The sequence below is a fragment of the Rhyacophila brunnea genome, unplaced genomic scaffold (assembly GCF_057557595.1).
Source record: "Rhyacophila brunnea isolate RB1 unplaced genomic scaffold, BYU_Rbru_1.0 scaffold_20, whole genome shotgun sequence".
In the NCBI taxonomy this organism is placed as follows: Eukaryota; Metazoa; Arthropoda; class Insecta; order Trichoptera; family Rhyacophilidae; genus Rhyacophila; species Rhyacophila brunnea.
In genome coordinates this window covers 470,263-493,001 of record NW_028232860.1, presented here as the reverse complement: position 1 = coordinate 493,001, position 22,739 = coordinate 470,263, and the positions used below count along the sequence as shown (strand labels likewise).

Here is a 22,739-nt window from a genome sequence, read left to right as displayed (position 1 = left end):
GTATAAATTTGGCTATGGATACATTTTCAATTAATAGTTAGTATCATTACCTGAGTAAATCTAAATAATATTAATTAAATAGTTCTGTCACATTCGGTACTCATGTTGGTACTTCAATAATAATTCAAGACACTTTGTAATCAGAGGCATTTATTTCACACGGGTTTTTAATTTCCGATGCTATTTTACACCGCTATACAAAATTCAATATAATACAGAATATCTACAAAAACAAAAATGCACTTGAGTCATTATGTTGCCGTTCAAGTAGGAATACATAGGTTATGTTTCACAATTTAGAAGCGAGCTTTTAGCAAATATGTTTTTATGTTACGGTAAATATGCTCGAACCAAATGGCATGCGTGGACTGCAAACATAAACAAAGCCGGTAATAACAATTCTTCAGTCACAGGTGGACTTTATTTAGTACTTTTCTCTTCTTTGTTGTAAACGTCTAATTTCTGACGTTAAAGTAAAAGCTACGGCATCGTTTTGACCCTTTTCTGAATGTCTGTCAGACCCTTTTTCGGTCCCGACGTGGAGAAAGAAAATTGAAGTGAATTTCTTCTCTGTAAAACTCCATTTGTAAATTTGAAGTTTGTTTTTTATTCGTGTCATAGTTTTTTATCACATCGCTTTGGTAAATTAATTTTACTGGCAATGGAAAAACTTGGAAGTATGGGAAATTGGAACATACTCCGGGAATTCGCTTATGGTTAGTGTAAACATAAGATTTTTTTGTGAAAATTCAAAATAATATCTTCATAGCTATGATTCATCGTCCTTTCAAATATTAGGGAATTAATTAATTATTTGTACTGGCGTTTACTTTGTAGATACCGTTTAAAGAGGTAAAGAAACTCTAAAAGATTGTAGTAATAACGAAAACTCTCATGCGAGCCTATGAACGTTTCTTCCAACCATGTCCGATCCTAATAAGATCATATGGGCCTCCACAGAGTAGACGTTTGTATTAACAGATTTTGTTTTTACGAGAAATGGATGTCAGCCACTTGCTCAACCTGTTAGGTCTATACTCTGACTCAACAAATTGAAAAACAATATGTGTACTTGCCAGACCCAGGTTCGAACCTGGGTCCCACGACGCCATAGACCGACGCTTAAGCGTTAACGTTTAGTAATGTTTTATGTTTTGTCTGTAATCTGTTAATTTAGAAACTTTTTGTATTCATTAAGTTATGTCAGTATTATCTGATATTTCTTTAATTTAAAATATGGGTTACATCATTAATTAAGGCTAACGACTCGGAAAATTGATGAAGTTTGAATTCAACTTGATGGCAGATATTCATAGAGCTGGAATTGAAAAAAACTATTTCTATTAAATATAAACTATAACATTGTTGATGAGTCTGACGTCGTCAGATTTATCAAGACACGCTATGAGCTGGTCATATGATGATATCGTCGGTGTTTTGTAAAAAGGGCGATTCAACCATTTTGGCGAAATCGAGATTTTAATGAAAATACAATATGTACCCCACTAGCTTTGTTGTGTAAAAACGGCGAATTTTTATCTCCACAGGAAAGTACTTAAAAACGATAATCGACTAAAATTAAATTAATTAAAATTACGAAATAAAAAGCAAATGTAACATATTAGGCCTTTTAAAATATTATATAATAATACATATTAAAATGACAGTATTCTTTCTAAGCTTTATTATAAACTTGTTAGATATTTATAATCATCTACAGGTAAAAAACAAATATATGTAAAAAATTAAAAACCCTCCTCCTGTAAAGTAGCATTTTGGTTAATTCGCCCTTTTTACAAAACACCGACGATATATGGACGATCAAACACCGACGAAGCGCCTCAGACCAGAATGAAAACGGGGTGCGGGAATACCACGTCTTCGTTAGCTTAATTACTAGATAAAGTGATCAACCGGAGTTGGAAAGTGAAAGCTTGAACCGAACAAAACCACCCCTAGTATAGATGTAGGGTAAAATAATTAAATTAGATATGGAAATCGCAAAGAAAAAACGTCGCTCGCCGACCGCGGCTATGTCCGCCCCGTCCCACATCCTCCGGTCCGCGTGGAATTAAGTTTAGTGTTACGGACACTTGACACAGTTTCGCGCGGACAATTTTCAAATTCACCGCCGATTATTGTCCTCTCGCGCCGCTGCGGTGGCAATGTGAAGAATACGACGTAATGCGACCGGCGTTCATGATTAGCGTCATCCTTAAATCCTTGGCGGCCGCTATTAGCTGGTTATCTAAGTGGCCCGCTTCCTGCGGCTACACAAATTATACCTACTGCTGGCCTGTGGTTCACGCGAAATGGGAAACTGACTCTCTCGCGTTTGCTCAATTATGTATTTTTATTCTGTGGAAACACCTTCTTGTTATCGGCCTGCTCCCATCTACTGCTTAAGTTAGTGTAATATTATAGACTCCCTATATTATTTGCTAACACTGCAAGCCTTCAAGCTGGCTTGGATTTATCACCAAATTATCGACAGGGGCAGCGTGGCCTGATAAAATAAATCAATTGACATTAATTTATCAACCCACTGTCATATTATTCTTCCGTTCTCTAACTCCATAAGCCTCCGAGCTAGCTTGGATTTACCACACGAGTACAGGAGATGTATACTAGTACCTGTAGCATGTAAAACAAATTAATTGACATGGGAAAAAGTTTATTTTTTTCTAGTTTTCCACAAATTAAAAATAATACACAACCCAAGGCAGACTATATTGGACCTTGACACAACCCCAATACTTTGACATCCAGTATCAATAGAGATAATCCTACAATATCGATAGAGTCTGAAATGAATAATATATTAGAATTTTCGGAAGAAAGCTTTTACTTTTACTTAAATTTAAAAAAAAATCAGATAAACCCTTGTGTTATAAGTAAGACTAGTAAGATTATTGGCTGAACAAGCTTCATTCATTTGTAGTAAGCTTTACAGTTGTAAAGTGCATAAAGCCACAGTAATAAAGTGTCTCGAATTTAGCTTTACAAAATGTTAAAAATCACGTAGTATCGAAAATACCAATGCGTCGGTGTGTAAGCAAAACATCAATGCGATTTTCGAATACTGACACCTCGTATCAGACATTCAATATTTTCGATAGGGGGGATTAAAACTTAAAGTATTATTAAAAATCTCGTAATGAAATTACTTAAAACAATAATACATGTACGTTAAAAATAAACTAAACTATTTTTGCACTATGCGTATTTTTGTTTTTATTTCATTACATTCAATAGTTTTTTTATAACATTTTAACTCCCCCTGTCAAAAATATTAAATGTCAGGTACCTACGAGGTGTCAATGTTAGCATCAAAATATACTGCATTTTTATATTTTATTTAGGTACAATCAATTAATTTATAACGTAAAGAATATATTTTTTTCTATCGTTACAAATTCAACCGTACTAAAAATAGATACTACTTACATTCTTGAATTCAAAAATGTCCGTATTACACCTGTAATATTAGTATTAAAACAGAGTGCATAGCTAAGTCCCCCAGAAATGTTATTCAAGTTCCTGTAAATATATTCACTACTTTTCATGTGACCATGTTTTCGTGACATGCAGTTGTGTAAATAAACCAAGCCGGTCATACAACTCGCTCGATTTGTATTATTTATTGTATTTACTATGTCTTCTGAAAGAAAAAAAACACTCTCCGTCTGATCTACTCACTACTGTGAGAGTTTTTTCTCTCTCACCGGGTAATAAAAAAAGCGTTTCCGCCTACGCCAAAGATGAAAATGTAAAAATAATTTAGCCGGCATTATAAAAAGCAAAAAATGCGCCGTCGGAAATTGTGTCACGTTTGCCCGCTTATGCTATGTCACACATCTAAACTTGTCCCGAGGGCGACTCGTGGCCAGGGGGCTGCATAAACGGTTTCCGGTTTTTTTGCATTAACACCGAAAACACGGTTTTATGCCACTTTTGAAATCGTGATTATTTTTTTAATAGCTACCTACCCTTTCGGTTTCTATGAATAATAAAACCAAAGCGTAATGAGATTCTTTTCTTTGTATAGAGATGGAGTATAAACAGACCACTAGGAACTGGTTTTTTTCATACCAAAATGCCACTTGAATATATCAGACTGAAATAATTTATATTAAGCGATTTTTATAGTCACTCGTAGTCCAGTGCGTAAGGCACGAGATTTTTAATCGGGGATTACAGGCTCGATTCACGCCGAGGTCACGATACGTTTATATACTTGTGATTTTACAGGAACTTTAAACCATGGAAAATTATATACTATTACGAGGCACTTCAAAATATTTTACGCAATATGTAATACTTAGGTATATGTGACACATAATTTAATAACGATCAGGACCGGTTTCGTCGGCTTAACAAGACAATCTCAACTGATATTCTGAAAAATATATTCTTTACTCTATTAACTGACAATTATTGTTTATTGAAGACAGAAACTTACCAGATGCAATATTTTTTTTTATTCACCATTTAAAATTATTAATTAAATAACTAATTATTCACCATTTATATTCCCTAATAATACCTATGTACTTCGGGAAATATAAGAAGAATGTCAATAATTATATCTAAATGAGAGTTATAAGAAATTCGATTATTCATAAATTAATAGTATTTAGAAATCGTATGCATAATTTATTATATTGTGTCTGAAGATAGATTCGTTCGGATTTGAAAAACATCATGGCATCTAAAGGGTTTTTAATTATTGGTACCTAGATATAAAGGTACCTATTTTAAAACTGGATAACGTTACAATAGATATTGACCTGTTAATTATTTATTTACAAAGATAACTGCTGAATTAAATCAAACTTGGCAGTGTAAGGAAATGCTTTATTTAGGATATTACATATGTCTTTATGATTATTACAACATAGCGTAGGTACTTGTATTAATTTTTTTTAATACCGGTTCGTCGGTATAAAAGGAAAACTGGCATTGCTAACCCTATTTAGGTCCGACCAATAATTTTCGCAGGCCTCTGCCAAACCAGCTGTCATTTTGCTCTTTTAAGCATGAACGAGAATATCTTTGGCTTTATAATTATTATATCATTACTATAATAATTATTAGTTGCCATTCGAATTATACAACATGCTGCTTAACTTAGTATAAATTTATTTAACGTCTATTCTAAATGGGAATTTCAAAGTCTTGTACAAAGAATTGTACCTTCGACTTTATTTAGATACACGTTTATTATGCAAATCGCAGGTGGAGGTACCTAATCTTATTGATATTATGTAATTGTATTTTAAGAATATAACCCACCAGATTGACATATTCATATTATTTGGAATATAACGTCTCCACTCCAATTTGTTTGCTGTAAGCCTCCTCCACTGTCTAGAGCCCCAAGGAAGCTCAATCTCTGTGAACATAGTCCATCTGCCTCAGTGTAGGTCTGACCTTCATTTTCCCTTTAGATATATAGTAGAAAACAGTGGCGAAAGGTCGACGTAAGTTGTTAATATCCAACATAAATAGTGCACACTAAACTTTGTCAGTCATACATATTTGTTTTCATTAAGCTAATACTACAAATTATGGATAGCGTTGTTCAGTTTTTTTTTTTAAATCAAATTAAACCTTTCATATACCAAGCCATAATAGACAGCTAATGCCATAATTTTGGATATTTATAGATAGAAGTATATATTTATCTATTATGGTTTGACATAAACATGAATTTTGAACAAAAAAAAAACTAACCCTCACCATTTGCAATTTGTATTCTTAGTTCAATGAAAACAAATAAGTACGACTGGCAAAGTTTAATGTGCACCATTTATGTTGGATATTAACAACCTACCTTTACCTTTCGCCACTGGAGAGGCGTATTTCTATTTTATTATGTTGGAAGATAGATTTATCACTGTACTTTGTTCACCACGTGATTTCTTCATATAATACTCTAGAGACCCTTAGCATAATTATCATTTCTGGCATAATAACCCTTGGCGAGTGTTCTAAAACTTTTTCATCGTGGAAGATCCGACGTTTTCTAATTGCTCTGGCTGACCATCCGTGATTTTCGGCCGTCCAAGTCTTTTCTTGTCCTTGATGCGTATATAGATCGCCTTGTTGGTAACTCATTCGGAATTCTATACACTTCGCAGTCTACATTTCATGTGCCAAGTGTTAGGTATATTCCTTCAAAAATCTCCAGTTTCCATTCATACCACGGGCCGGCACTCGGATTCGCAAGGCATACTGTAGTCATAATATGTTGGTTATCTTAATATGTTAGTATATGTACCACAGTGGCGAAGGGTGGAGGTGTCCGCAATAAATAGTGCACAATACTGCACATTAAACTTTGTCAGTCATACGTCATACGTATTTGTTTTCATTAAAATAATACTACAATTTACCGATGGTGATGTTGGTTAGTTTTTAAAATTCAATTAAACCCTGTGAAACCAAGCCATAACAGATAATAGTAAAAAAATACTCGTCTATCTATAAAATATCTAAAATTATGAAATTAAATCATACATGACTTTGGATATTTTGTAGATAGAATAATATTTTTATCTATTATAGTTTGGTTTTGGTAAGGCTTAATGAATTAAAAAAAAAACGAACCAATGATACGTGTAATATGTATTCTTAATCCAACGAAAACAAATAAGTATGAATGAAAAAGTGCCCATAATTTTGTCGTATCGTGCAAAATATACCAAAAGCATTATGATTTGGTTTAGGCAGGATTTAATTGACTGATTGATTGATTGTAGTCTTTGTTAGATGAAAACAAATACATGAGTGAGAAAGTTTAGTGTGCACTATTTATATCGAAACTTAACAGCCTACCTCCACCCTTGGCCACTGCTGTACCAACATTATGCACGTTTCACGGAATGCTTGAAAGAATAAGCTAACCCACAAATGGTTTGAAATCGGCCTGAAATACGAATTGTGTCGCGCACCGAGAGAGGTCGAAGGATTTTCCTGAGTGTGTCGCGTGTGACGTATTTCATTGACGCAAATAAGCCGACCGCAGAAATAGATTGGCCGAATGAGAGATGAGGCAAAGTGATATAGAGGAAAAAGGGGGCGATTGCATATTATGGTATATGTATCGCATCGGCCAACCGCTAACGTAATGCACAACACTGTTGGAATTATGACTGTCGTGGTAATTCGTCTATAAGAGACCCAGGATTTACATTCTACATAAGTATGACACGAATCATCTTCAGCACTAGTGAATGAAGGTCTCCACATGGCTCATTCCACTGCCACGTTTATCACACCATTCCGTACTTGTGTCTGCCCTCTAATACATTTGTGTGTTTTGTGGTCTTTCTACGATATTTCCAAAATGCCACGTTTCTCTGCTCTTCGTTGTTTGTCAAGATTGCTCGCAGAACCAAACTGACATTTTGTACATTTGGTCGTCTGAATAGTATTAGCACCTGTATACGTGCATGGATTTACTGGCAGCAATAGTGCGTATTCGTTAATAAGCTGTTTACACGTAAAAGTGCTGACTGTCTCGCCAATCTCATTCTTCAAGAGTAAGCGAGACGTGATGTTTTATCATTTTATGGTATTGACAGATAGCTAGTGAAAATCGGTTAACCTCAAAATGAGTATAGTTCATTTTTTTGCTGGCAGGTTCGCCACTATTGTTCTACTGTGCAGGCGCAGATCGAAAAAATCCATATTGTCTCATGAAAATTCAGAAGCTTCCAAACTTTTTTGATTCATGCATGCAAGCTTGCAACTCCCGGATAATACATGTTTACCCATACGTTTTCTTGTTATGGCTGCGATAATACTTAACTGTCAAAAGTAAATCCATATACAAACGGGGTATATCTTCAAGTGAACTCCCGTTTAAGTGTAAAGCGTTCGCGTATGGCGTAGCCATAGAAACATGGACCCTTAATGACACGAATATGTCCATATATTAATTTCATGTTGTCGTGCTAAACCTTCTGCCGTGTCCACACTGGCAACAAGTTGCTGGCAACCTCATTAAATTTTACGATAATTATTATAATTGTTTAAGGAATAATTTTACGATAATTATCGTAAAATCTAATGAGGTTGCCAGCAACTTGTTGCCAGTGTGGTCCCGGCATTAGGGGTAACCGACGTCTTCCAAAACGTCAACTTTCCGTATGGCAGTAGATTGCTGAGAATAACTCTCTAGCTAAAGAAATTACCCCAAGGTTTTTTCATTGCACTGGAGCAGAGTTTCGTAACTCCTTTAAACCGAAATCGGGCAAAAAATATTTTTTTTGTTGTCTAGTTTCAAATTACGTGAAACTATCGCATCGAATCTGGTTTTTGTATGTATTTTATAATGTATACATCTAGGTCTCGTTTAAAACTAGTTTTATTTGTTGTTTTTTCTAGTTTCAATAATTCTGAAGAATTATGCAAATTCGAATTCTATCAAAATAATTAATGCAATATGGTTATCATAAGATCTGTTCGCAAAAGAGTTTTCCTTATGGTATGACAATATGTGTACGACAGTAGTAGGTACTAGAAAGTACATAGGTATATCAGAAGTTTATTTAAATTTCGATTTATCAGTTGAACCTGTTGGGGGAAGTAAATTATCTCATTCAAAAATGATTCTTTAGGCAGTATTTTTTTTTTTTTTTTATCAATAATAATAAAATTATTCTAATACACAGTTATTGTTGATTTTAATAATGAAAGAACTACGTCTCTTATTTATGATTTGTTATAATAATTGACATGCTTTTTTATTAATACAATTAAATAATGTATTTTTTTCTAATCAATTGTGTTTTTTAATTGGTCAAAAATAATTACTATTGAAGAATAAAAATAGTAACCTCGATGTCTTCTGCAATGAAAGGTATGCAAAATGGAATTATTTATTTTAAAACTAGATGTTAGTTTTCATTACCTATTCTACATAGTTATTTTTTTAATTTTCTATCCATACATCGTTAGTCAATCATTGCCTCTGTTTTGTGTTCGCAATATCTTAGATGTTTTGTTTTTGTCATCTTATCATCGCTTCCAACAAAATGTGACCTACAAAATACATACATACCTGTTACAGACACGAAAACAAAATAATTATACTTATCTAACAAAATTTCGTACATATCTAATTACCATTTTGAGTTATCTCTAGCTTAGTGGAATTAAATTCTATAAATTTCCGGATTTCCTATTGGGTCGGGTATTGAGCTTCATAATACAAATTTTCGATAAAATATACATAATTAGTTATTATAGTATTTAATAAAATAATAGGGGAAATTGACCATATATGACTTTCAATTTCAAGGTTATATGTTACTTTTTTAGCAAATTACTCTAATTTTATCCTTTGAGAGTTATTAAGAAAAAGATATAGATATGAAACTAGTTTAGATTTTATATCTGTGGTCTTTGGTCAAATTGTAATCCCAAGGGGAGATGGGGTCTGATTTAATATTCTGTGATGAAGGGGATAGATGCGTATAGCAGAGAATAAAATATTTCATAAGTACATTATATTGAAATCTATCATTTATGGACGATTCATTTGGTTTAATCCAAATTATTTATTTTCTTTCTCGGTTTACAAAGAGAAAATAAAGTTTCAAACTCTTGTAATAAGACTTAATGTAATAACTTGTAATAACTAAACCACAGTTATTTGCACCCAATAAGATACAGTGCATTAGTATTTATATTGTATAGCGAAGAAATAGGAAAAATGTTATATTCCTACAACCTCGTAATATTGTGTCAGCAATAATTTAGTGGCTATATAATAAATTTATTATTCCTGATAGTCTATGGTTCTAATTCAGATGGCATATCTCTGAGTAGTATTGTATTATGGCACAGAAGCAGTGCAAGTCTAAAAAGTCATTTGATACATTTTCGTTTATTTTTTATTTGTCGTGTCCTCATTATGTTGTTTTATTTTGCAGTCAAGGCGGAAGGCCCCCTCAAAGAAAGCCCGTAAAGCAGATGACTTAGATGACCTCAAACAAGAATTGGATATCGATTATCACAAGATCTCACCCGAAGAATTATACCAGAGATTCCAGACCCACCCCGAAAATGTAAGTCCACAGTCTGTCATTACTATTATCTATAGAAAACATATTCTCGTTGACTCTGCATTACCTTGTAATATGCATCTTTTGGGACCCTGGAGGCTTTTGTTCACCAATTTATAATATATTCTAGATCAGGGTTGGCGAACTTTACGTACACGTACCAAAATTTCCCAAATATTATTTTTCAACTGTCTGACGTGCCAAGCAGTTATGGGAAAAAAATAGATTTTAAAAATTCTATTAAAAAAATGATGTGTTCTAGATACGCTTTTTTTCAATTATGCCGTACATTTCGGTCCACCACATTTTGAAACTGTCTGCCAGAATTACTATGACCAGCTTCACCAAGTTTTTGTTTCTTATTTGGTGCAGTCAATTTTTGTGGGTAGATATGAAATTGTTAGTTAATGTATTAATTAGTTTGGTTATTTACGCACAAATTGACACCAGAATTGCTTCGATCAGATGAGGCATTCTCTCGCGACAGTGGTCTCAATCATTATAAATCGATCAAAATTAAAGGTGCGCAGCACGTCATTCCTCGCCTCCTAATGAGGTTAGTGCAATAACATTATATGTGAAACATAAAGTTTAAGGACCGACCTATGCAATTATATATTTACATTAAAAGTAAAGTGTATTCTTGGAGAGTATTTAATCGCTATTTTTTTTATAGAATGCGATCTGTCATTTATTTTTATATTATGTATTTTTTTCTCTTCAAACGCGTGCCATGCAAAATCATCTCGCCATAGGTTCGCCACCACTGTTCTATATGATTGGTATCACCAAATATTCAATCACACATAATATTGTTATTATTTAGTTTTCCATTTCAAACAATATCTGAAAATCGACCTGGTTCTACCACAGATGTCATTGAAGTTTCTGGGAAATAGTATTGTGTCATTACTGGCTGTTGTCAAATGCACCTACTGTCAAATTAGTACTGTCATTTAAATGCTCTACCCAATTATTACTATTTTGTCTGGGTGTTGGATTAGGTCTAATTAGCATAATAAAATTAATGTTTTCTTTGTATGTTAAGTGGATTTCAATTAATGTTATTATTGTGATCTCAGAATTAAACAATGAAGTCATAGCACCTAATTTGTAAGTCAATGCACTTTGAGCTAAAGTGATGCTTATTTTGCATATATTTTTGTGTAACAAGATTTTATATTTGGTGTCAATCGAATTTGTCAAGTATGCAATAAATATATATATTGGCAGTTTGATCTGGTCATGTTATGACTCAGGTAGATATCTAATACTATGTTGGCAATAGTAATTAATATTATATTGGCATGATCGATTTCAAAATATTAGGGTGAATTGAAGGATTCAAAATCTATTCTTTTTGTTATAACTGGACAGCATTATGAATCTATCACTGTAATCTAGAATGGTGCAATCCGGGATGCGTCCAAGTTTCTTTCGGCAACTCTTTCCTGCTTGATTTCCAATCGGTGTATGCTCTATCTCAGCAGAAATACTGAGCTACCTTTAAAGTTTAAAGCAATCAATGATGTATTAATTTCAGTATCATGACTGTGACACTATGTCATATGAGAGGAATGAATTGATTATTGTGATATAATAACTGGAGAACATGACTTTCTGCAATTAAAATTATTATTGCCATTTATTAAATTTGTTTTTCCATAATTACCATTTAATTGACATAGAATGGTGGGAGTATGTAACTTGCACAATATAAATTGAATAATCATAAATTAATAATTAATTGGTTGTTTTATCAGTGCTTAAATTTAATAAAATTCAGGCACGGTAATACAATTTTTATTTACTATTGCTAACGCTCTGCGTGTTCATTAAAATACACAAACCCTCCTCCATCGATTAATCCATTAAATTTACAAGGTTCACAATTCCTACTTAATTAGTATTCGACAACAGCTGTTAGTTTTGTTTTAACTTTGTCGTTATGCAATATTTCTTATATATCCGAAAATCAGCTGATTAACGCATAGGACCATTTATTAAAATAAGTATTACTATGCATTAGTGTCATTAGACCCTTTGAGATTGTACTGACAGATTATATCAATGTGTTTATTAATCTCCTTTATCAATCCAATTTGCATATCTGTATGGAATAGCATATATTACATGTGGCCTCTGAATGTGTTCAGTATATTTTGCAAACCGCTCGATTCGCCAAGGCCATCGGAGATCTAGGTCAATATTAACCTCTCCCAACGGTAGGGTCATTGCCACCTTTGACTATGATAAATTTAATAACATAATATCTCTTGCATATTAATTTATTTATTTCTGACTGCCACTGTCACTTTGTGAATTGCATTTTAATAAATGCATAGATGCGACAATGTCTTGGGTAATATTCTGCTTTTTTTTTTATTACAATTTATAATCAGTTTGAAGAATTTATTTCAAGTATTTTTAACCTTTGACTTTATAGTGTTTCATCATAATAAATAAGTAATAAAGATTTTTTATCATTCATTCTTCTTGGTTGAGTGATATTTTTTTTAACATGTGGTCAATTTATTTAATAGTTTGTTATTATACTATGTCGTGCGATGTTGTGAAATAAATGTGGGTTCCAATCCCACATGTGGCAAAAATCATGTGTTTTTTTAAATGAGTATATGGTTCCCAAGGAAGACTCAATAATGGGTTGGGTGAATGGGGCTGACAACCGTTTATCGTAAAAAAAAACTTTTATTATAACCGCCTTTGTGGAGGCCCATGTGCTCTTCAAGCGAACATGGTAATTAAATTTATTAAGTTTGTCCAATAGTAAAAAAAAATGATATATAAATATACAACCAATATGTACTTTTTTGTCGACGTTTTTGTGCTGGAATAACGATTGTAATGATTTATTTTTCGAGCGCAAGCATTGAGTTTTATTAAATTACTCTAGGTTTCCAGCTCTTTCTAAGCGTTAATTATATTGTTATTAATACGTATATATCCTCATATGTTGTACACATAATGTCATAATATGATATATAGCATGTCATATTACTTTTTTGCGCTATATAACCTGCAACACTAGCGTTGGTCATATGGAATGGTTACGCTCCTTTTCCTATTAAAAGTTGTATGCACTCAAACTTAATAAAATACAGTTAACTTCAAGTGTTGTTAAATTCATTTTAAATTCTAACTATCCTGTCGATATAACTGATCAATCGACTTAACGGTCTTAATATATCTGATTTCATAATATAGGTAGGTAAATAAGTATGTTTGATTCTAATTGGAGCATATGAGCCTCCACAGAGTGGATTATTAACAGATTCGTTTTACAAGTTTTTTGAAGGCCTATTAAAATATTACAAAAATAAACTATTCTCAACTATTATAAATCCAATTGTATTTCTCGCCCATGTTTTTTTCTTTGATTAATAATCCTATTTTGATGGTGACTTTCAGGGGCTCAGTCACGCGAAAGCCAAAGAGAACCTGGAGAGGGATGGACCTAACGCACTCACACCCCCCAAACAGACCCCCGAGTGGGTCAAGTTCTGCAAGAACCTCTTTGGAGGCTTCGCCCTCCTGCTCTGGATAGGTGCCATCCTCTGTTTCATTGCCTACGGTATTCAGGTAAGACTCTCCATTCATACTATTTACTTCCGTATTATTTTGCTGGATATAATGAACCGTGCCTCGGTGGTTTCATGTATACATCAGTTTACAATCAATGTTGATTCGAGCGTTACTGAGAATGTACTGTAATCGTCAACCCAACTCTCGCTGATCATTGACAGGAGTTGTGCGCGAAAAATAGGACTAATTCTATTTTGGCCACACTCTAGCAAACAATCCAAAATGACATTTCACGATCGGGGCAAACCATCGGCTCGTGAGTCTACCAGTGTAATTTTAAATTTGTGATCTCAATAAATTAGAGTTGATGATGATGATACTCATAAAAGGTAGCTCACATATTTCAATGCTTAAGTAGTGGGTTCACATCCAGGGAGCATCTTTATCTGCAATGGCAGGTTCTTCAGTAAATTTAATATTATGTGAAGAATACTTCAGTTTAAATTTGTTGAATCAGCCTTGACTTGCTTGAAATTCCATGTTAAAATCTTTTTTAACGGAGTCTCCCATTCTTCATGCAAACTAAGAACCTTAGCTTGAATAATTGAAAAACGATGTTGATCATCTATCCATTATGTCAAAAGATTTATCCATTTCGTCCATCACTATACCGTGTCTTTTGGAAACAGTCTTTGACGATCTATTTCCACAATTTCCTTCATATTCCTTAATTATACATAATCTTGTTTTTCAAAATTGAATATATCGTAGACCGGCTTAAGTTGTACGAATGTCCAATTGAAGCAAAAGATTTGCCGCTTTCAGAATGCCTAATTATTTCCATCTTTGTCTCGATCGTATGAAGTTTATGAATCCTTAATTTCTTTTTGTCCGTATCAAAACTGCAGTTTCTCATAAAACAAAAATCTGTTACACCTATTACCTATTCGTGAGTTCTGCTCGGATCCACATAGGATTATAGACCTACATTAAAAAAAAAATTAATTCAGTACATTCACAACATGATATTTAGATATGAAGCAATTAATTCAGTAAAAACATGTTATTAAGTTGGAACTTTGTGAAAAGTCTACCTAGCAAGTTAAACAAACCCTATTTTATGAAATTATAAAACAACTTTCACCAAGCTAACCGTTTGTATGTCGATTTGTTTCAGGCGAGTACAGTGGAAGAACCCGCCGATGATAATTTGTATCTAGGTATTGTGCTAGCCGCTGTGGTCATAGTCACGGGTATCTTCTCATATTACCAAGAAAGCAAAAGCTCCAAGATCATGGAGTCCTTCAAGAACATGGTGCCCCAGTTCGCCACCGTCCTCCGAGAGGGCGAGAAGCTGACACTGCGCGCTGAGGACCTCGTGCTGGGAGACGTTGTAGAGGTAATTTAGTCTTCCTTTCTTTGTCTTCATAATCTCTTGGATCTTGATATTTATATATATCTTTCTCAACATGTCAAAAACCATTTGAAAGATGTTCTTTTTATCACATTACTATATTAGACCAGTGATGCACAACGTGTTTGTTTATCGACTTGTCGATATGCCTGCGGATTGTGCACCACTGTATTAGACATTCGTGTCTATTAATATTGAGGTTATCTAAAATCAGATCCAGCAAATAATTTAACACCTTTTAGTAATATTATTATTGTCTTCTTACTTCCTTCTAACCTTATAATCCTCAAAACAGTTTTTAAAACTTGCAAGCTCCTTCCATGCCAAATTCAGAACAACAACGGGCAACCTAGGAATGAAGAGTCGTTTTTAATTTTCATCAAATAATTCAGGATTTTGTCGTTTCTTTCAATCAAATTGTAATAAGATAAATTCTGTTTTCGATGGTGTTATTTTATTTTTACATTTTAAAAACATAAAATTTCATAATTGTGAATATGATTTCCAGGTTAAGTTTGGTGATCGTATCCCCGCTGATATCCGTATCATCGAGACCCGAGGCTTCAAGGTAGACAACTCCAGCTTGACGGGAGAGTCGGAGCCCCAGTCCCGTGGACCCGACTTCACCAACGAGAACCCCCTCGAAACCAAGAACCTCGCTTTCTTCTCCACCAATGCTGTTGAGGGTACCGCCAAGGGTGTCGTCATCTCTTGCGGAGATCATACTGTAATTATCCGCACAATTCTTTGTACTCATATTATTTTAATGAGAGGTGAAATCCATAGTGATGTAATGTATGCTAGAAAACTGATAAACGGATTACTTAATGAAAGGTTTAGAAATATAATAGTGTATCTATAGCAAGTGTAACACAACTAGATATGATTATAAAAAGTGGATTCAGATACTCTATTTTATGGAACAGATTTAATAACGGGTTTTTGAGGATTGAATTAATGTATGTGAATGTTGACTAAGTTGAGTAATAATATGTACAATTGTACTCCAATATTGACATAAGAAAAATGGTTATATTTTTTCATACAAAGCAGTTTCATGTTTCATGTGTAAATATATACTTATTATGTGGTGACGTGAATATTGCTCCCGACTATATCCTCAGCTGAGTCCTAACAGTCATGGCTCACTTTGCAAGAATATTGTGTCAAGTATGGTAGACAGCAGCTACCAAATTGGCCATCCAAAAGAGTCAAAATAAATGCTGATGAAGAACGGGACCGGCGATTATTAAATCTCCCAGACATGCAGTTTGAATAGCGATAATACGACAAAAATATTGTCACATTGAGCTTGACTGGTGTGTTTTTGTATGTGCTGTGTGCCATGTTGTTTTCACTAGTGTTTTTTTTGTCATTAACACACTGCCGCCATGTGAATGAATGAATGAAATGAATATTTCCAAATCCATCCGATTGTGATTGTATCTGAGTATTTTCCTAGGTTTCTTGTAACTATATTTACTATGTAATATATATTTGTAGGTAATGGGACGTATCGCTGGTCTGGCTTCGGGATTGGACACTGGAGAGACTCCCATCGCTAAGGAAATTCACCATTTCATCCAACTCATTACTGGTGTGGCCGTCTTCCTCGGAGTCACCTTCTTCGTTATTGCCTTCATCCTCGGATACCATTGGCTCGATGCCGTTATCTTCCTTATTGGTAAGTTGTCATTATAATCTTCATGTATCCACAAATAATTTAGTCGAGTTACTTTTTAGAAACTGTAACAATAAAAATGTTGTGGGAGAACTTTACAAAAAAAGTTAATTATGAACATACATACTACTTTTGCGCTACTGAACAAAATGTATAGCTGTAGGTTATGTGAAGACTTTTTTACGAGTTGTTGAGTTAACTATTAATTGCCAATTCTATTGGGTCCCGTGTCTAATCAAAACACTCATTGAATAAAACAAAATGTAATTTTTGCCAGACCACAGGTTTGAAAAGTAAACTATTGATGTCATACATGTCCAGAATAATTTAGCATACTTGAAGCAATTGAATCATCTGAAATTGTATTATAGGCGGACTGGACTCTTATTGATTGGATATTTAGATTTATCCATTTTTTGTGTATTGAGTTACTAAAATGAAATTTTTAAATTACAGGAATCATTGTCGCCAACGTACCTGAAGGTCTGCTGGCCACCGTAACCGTGTGCCTCACCCTAACAGCCAAGCGAATGGCCTCCAAGAACTGCCTGGTCAAGAATCTGGAAGCTGTAGAGACTCTGGGATCCACCAGCACCATCTGCTCTGACAAGACTGGAACCCTCACCCAGAATAGGATGACTGTCGCTCACATGTGGTTCGACAACCAGATCATTGAGGCTGATACCACTGAGGATCAATCTGGAGTACAATACGGTCAGATTTAATTTATCACCTATCAATCATTTTGATTCCAAACGGATTAACGCTAATTCATTTGATTTTAAATATTATTTTGTATAGAAAATAACCTGTGATATGTCCCCACACTGCAACATTAACCCTTTCTAAGCGTTACGAATCCCGACTTAGTACAACAGTGCGCGTTGTGATTTCAAGCATCAATAAATCGTAATAAATGTCAGTCAAACATACACAAATAGAGTAGTAAAAAATCGGAGTCAAGTTCAAAAATGATTATGACAGAACCTAATATTTTATGTGACTCTAAAAATAAACATTCGTCGCCTAAATCTGATAAGAAATCACGAACAAGACTTCTTCATTGAAAAAATGCCAGCTTACTCGAGCGGCGCCATGACACTTACGAAATGGTGCTGGACTAATGCGTCGATGACAGATTAACAAGTGTAAGAACAGTTCAGTATTCTTATAGTCTACCGGCTACCATTTCGACAAATATGTCATACACATAATGAATAATAATATGGTTTATGACTTTTATGAGCATTTTTGTTGAGTGTGTTGAAAAAATATCAGTCATAAATAACTCATTTTTATAGCATCCAGGACATCTCAAACTGTGTAACTTTTGTTTGAACTCGCATACACATTGCAGCACTGCAGGCCGAGTATAAATAAATCATCCTTGAGAACTACTGGCTATTTGAGAGTGATGTACTTACCACCAGTGCCTGGTTTGTACCTACCATTGACCCCGAACTGAATGGAATCGAATGACACATAGTTTATATAACAAAATGGTTTATTTTTCGAATACCTATTACAATTCGTAAAATATTAAATTTCAAACACTTTTTGCACTTCTAAATGCTTTATAGTCACCACAATTTTATTTTCAAGTTCATTTGTTTTTTTTTATTATATTACTTCAATAACCTGGTACTAGAATAGGTAATCTCTTATTTTATTATAATGACGTGATAGTAAGTAACTTGAGTTATTTTCGACTATAAATATAAGAAGAATTCTACATAAAAAAAATAGTAGTCATGAATCAAACCCTTTTGAATAGTATTACGAAAAAAATAATTCTCAAGTGTCTGTCTCACACCAGCAGACGATGATTTGCCGCGCAGTGTATAAAAATTCAGTAGCGCGGGACCTGGTGTTTGCGTAATACGACAATTTCCGCATTTATGCGGGAACGGGCGTCTGAGTGTTCGTGTCTTTTCTTTATAAATGGCTGATAACTAGGGTAAATAAATAATTTTTGTCTGTTTCACCTAATACTATAACCAGAAAATAGTATTTAAAAATGTTAATCAATGATAAACAAAGAGACATATTAAATCGCGGACTTCTAGGTATATTTAAATGACACCTGGTTCAAATTATTTTCCGAAACTATAAACTCGCGGATAGGCGAATGAATGCAATCTCCAAAAGCATTCCTTTTGTAAAAATATTTTGTAAATTCACTTTGATCAATGTAACTTTCGAATATTCTATTTAACAGTTTACGCACCAAATAGTTTTTCAATCACTAAAAAACAATATAACTTATTATATCGCAAACTCGTATCGTTACAAACACGTCAGTCAAATGTCTTCGGCGCACATGCACTAAGAAGCGATAAGACACTATATACGCGGCAAATTTGAATTGGCCCGATGACTGATATATTTTTATTCAAGACACGCTCCCGAAAAATATTTATTTAAATTAGATAGAACAAAAGTTTAGGCTATCCATTGACAGATGTCAAGAGAAGGATGATTTTTGAATAAATTAAATCAATATTCGAATTATTCGCGCCTGGCGGAAAGCAGTACTAGGCAAACGAAAATCGAAATGACTTTAGTCAGCTGACGCGCGGATGACTCGCGCGTATAGGCTGACTAAAGTCAGTTGCCGCGTTAGAAAGGTTAATAACCTATGTACATATTATAATTAATATTGGTTACCTACGATTACAGCTCAATAATTTGATTGTGCTACTTTCTTACATTGTACTTTCAATATTTATGGGTGGAATAATAAATAAAAATAGATAGAGTCTTCACTACTGGCGACATTCAGCATTCCAATTAAGCAAATAAAATTATTCATAATATGTGTTGCACTGTTTGTAGGTAGTCAATATTAAATTGCTTGCAGTGTCGATAGATTATGATAGATTTATTTTATATTTTCAGATCGCACCAGCCCTGGATTTAAAGCTCTGGCCCGTATCGCTACCCTGTGCAACCGTGCCGAGTTCAAGGGAGGCCAGGATGGAGTGCCAATTCTGAAGAAGGAGGTGAATGGTGATGCATCAGAAGCCGCCCTACTCAAGTGTATGGAACTGGCTCTGGGAGACGTCCTCTCCATCCGCAAGAAGAACAAGAAGGTGTGCGAGATCCCCTTCAACTCCACCAACAAGTATCAGGTGTCCATCCACGAGACAGAGGACTCCAGCGACCCCCGCCACGTCATGGTCATGAAGGGAGCGCCCGAGAGGATCCTGGAGAAGTGTGCTACCATCTTCATCGGTGGAAAGGAAAAGGTGACACTTCAAAGTTTTTTATTTATCATTTTTCAACTCTTTATTATTGGAACCAATAAAAAACAATGGCATGTACTCAAAACTTACTTGTCTTCTGTATGACAATTGAGGAGATTGAAGTTAAAGAGATTCAAGTGCATAGGTAATCAAGGTGAATGAATTGACTTGATGATAAATATTTTCTTTCTGAAACGTTGCCGTTATCTTTTCCCTGTCTGTCACTGCTTTAAACAGAAATGAAACGCTGAGCTCAAACCTGTCGCTGAGATTGTTTAACTAGAATTATCTTTATCATTCACTGAACGGTAATCTTGCCTTGTGTGATTTCTAACCAAATTCTACATAACTGTTTCAAACATTCTGTAAATTAGGTTTGGTTCTCAAATAATACACCATTCCCATGCTAAAGTATTCATATTTATTTATGTTTATTTGTGTTAAAAGGGGTAGAAGTCATTCATGTTTGATACGTTGCTAAGAAGATTATAAAAAATATGTTATATGCAGTAGTTCATGGAATATAATCCAATATTAGGAATAAAATGATTATGTATAACCCTTCATGCAAAGCTGTTTGTTACACAGTTGAATATTTTTCACACTAAAAGAGGAATGTGGTGATGTGACAAATGATCCCAACGCATTCTTTATTTATGTCACTTGTACCCTTTTAATTGTCAACCCCTCAATTCATTGCATTACCTGTAATTACCCATTACAGAACATAGTTACCTTACGAAGTAAGAAAATTTCTTATCCTGTATATTACCCTCCACGTAACCTTGCAAATTTGGAATAGATTTTTTTTTATCATTTTGAATTATTTGATGAAATCAGCCAATCAGGCGCCTGGCATTTACTAATACACTAATACGGAGTGCGTATTTAACACAAATCTTGTCACTGTGAACAATTGCAAAGTTACATGGAGGTTACCTTCTGATAATGTTTTGTAGCAATGATACCATAATAAAAAAAAAACCTATTTACTGTTGGAGATCTAAACAATAAATAAATATACTAGTAGATAAAACTATTGTTTCGCTATTTCAGCTCTAGATAGACATGAAAGGGTATGAGTATGCATGTTCATAGAAATGCTCAATATTTTATTTGTCGTATTATAAATGTATTAGGTACACCCCTATTGAATTGTTGCCATTCCAAAGAATGTTTTGTTCTAATGGGGATATTCATTATGTTTACAGGTTTTGGATGAAGAAATGAAGGAAGCCTTCAACAATGCTTACTTGGAACTGGGAGGATTAGGAGAGCGTGTGCTCGGTTTCTGCGACTTCATGATGGCATCTGACAAGTTCCCTCTTGGCTTCAAATTCAACTCTGACGACCCTAATTTCCCAATTGAGAACCTCCGATTCGTGGGACTCATGTCCATGATTGATCCCCCACGTGCTGCCGTACCCGACGCCGTTGCCAAGTGCCGTTCCGCCGGTATCAAGGTTATCATGGTCACCGGAGATCACCCCATCACTGCCAAGGCTATCGCCAAGTCTGTCGGTATCATCTCTGAAGGAAACGAAACCATTGAGGATATCGCTGCCCGACTCAACATCCCCGTCTCCGAGGTGAACCCACGTGAGGCAAAGGCTGCCGTCGTTCACGGAACCGAGCTCAGGGAATTGAACTCTGATCAACTTGATGAGATTTTGAGGTGAGTTGCATATTTATGTATCCATTCTACACATAAGGACTTGGCAAACACGATTCTCTATCAAATCTAAAGAAGTTTCTATGAATAGGTACACTACATTGTAAATAAAGTTTTTTAGTTCAGGCGAGTAACAAGAAAAATGGGAGGGGGCCAAACAAGACAACCTGATACAACAGTAATGCTGTAATAGCAGTCAACGATAGCGACAATGGATAATTTATAAATCAGTAAAATCATGGGAAAATATTGCTACCTGTGCATCTTATGTTTTATGTGGTGTCACAATTATTAGGCTAATGCTTAAATTGGCTGCACTCTATTTTGCATTGCAAATTTTTATACCTATGCTTTGTGATTTATTAGCCAGGGCCACATTGACATCAAAACGCCTTGCATTAATGTTACAAGCCTATAAAAATAATATTCAATAAAGGAATTGGTTTTGTGTTTACGATATCAGCACCACATTTTATCCGTATTAAAAAAATTTGCTACGCGTAAAATATTACATTATTGTTCCGTTGTATTAATATGTATATTGTATTTTTTCAGGTATCACACCGAGATTGTATTTGCCCGAACTTCACCCCAGCAGAAACTGATCATCGTTGAGGGTTGCCAGCGCATGGGAGCCATTGTAGCCGTAACCGGTGATGGTGTGAACGACTCCCCCGCCTTAAAGAAGGCTGACATTGGTGTTGCTATGGGTATCGCCGGATCTGACGTGTCCAAACAGGTCAAAACGCTACCCTCATTTTGAACTTTATAATTATCACGATCTATATCCTATAAGGGATGTTTTCTCTTTCGTGCGATAAACTGACTACTTTCCTTTTTAAAATCATCTTCCTGTGAGCGTCATCTTTAAAACACTAAAGTTTTAGAATATTCTCAAAATAACCTTGGCATGCTAGAAAATATACCGTTGGTCTAGTGATCGAGGAATGCGTCCCTCGCCCAACTATACCGTTACATTGATTCCTGGTATTTTAGATGACTCTTTGTCATAGGGGATTCAAGCACCCATCAGTCAGATATCATGCGATTACAGTAAAACCCTGTTAATTTGAAATCGAGGGGATAGAAAATTGAAAAAAATTCTAAT

At 34.5% G+C, this 22,739-nt stretch overlaps 1 protein-coding gene across 10 annotated transcripts in view; it reads left to right on the top strand.

The window, feature by feature from the left end:
* The window catches only part of Atpalpha (sodium/potassium-transporting ATPase subunit alpha), a 146,712-nt gene that overhangs the window by 109,043 nt on the left and 14,930 nt on the right, over nucleotides 1-22,739 (top strand). For all 10 annotated transcript variants that reach the window (XM_085948414.1, XM_085948410.1, XM_085948409.1 and 7 more), the window contains 9 exons: nucleotides 9,945-10,079; nucleotides 13,506-13,676; nucleotides 14,797-15,018; nucleotides 15,542-15,760; nucleotides 16,537-16,717; nucleotides 17,171-17,428; nucleotides 19,613-19,962; nucleotides 21,171-21,634; nucleotides 22,187-22,370. In XM_085948414.1, the coding sequence (XP_085804540.1) occupies nucleotides 9,945-10,079; nucleotides 13,506-13,676; nucleotides 14,797-15,018; nucleotides 15,542-15,760; nucleotides 16,537-16,717; nucleotides 17,171-17,428; nucleotides 19,613-19,962; nucleotides 21,171-21,634; nucleotides 22,187-22,370 (2,184 nt within the window). The remainder of the gene's footprint in view (nucleotides 1-9,944; nucleotides 10,080-13,505; nucleotides 13,677-14,796; nucleotides 15,019-15,541; nucleotides 15,761-16,536; nucleotides 16,718-17,170; nucleotides 17,429-19,612; nucleotides 19,963-21,170; nucleotides 21,635-22,186; nucleotides 22,371-22,739) is intronic.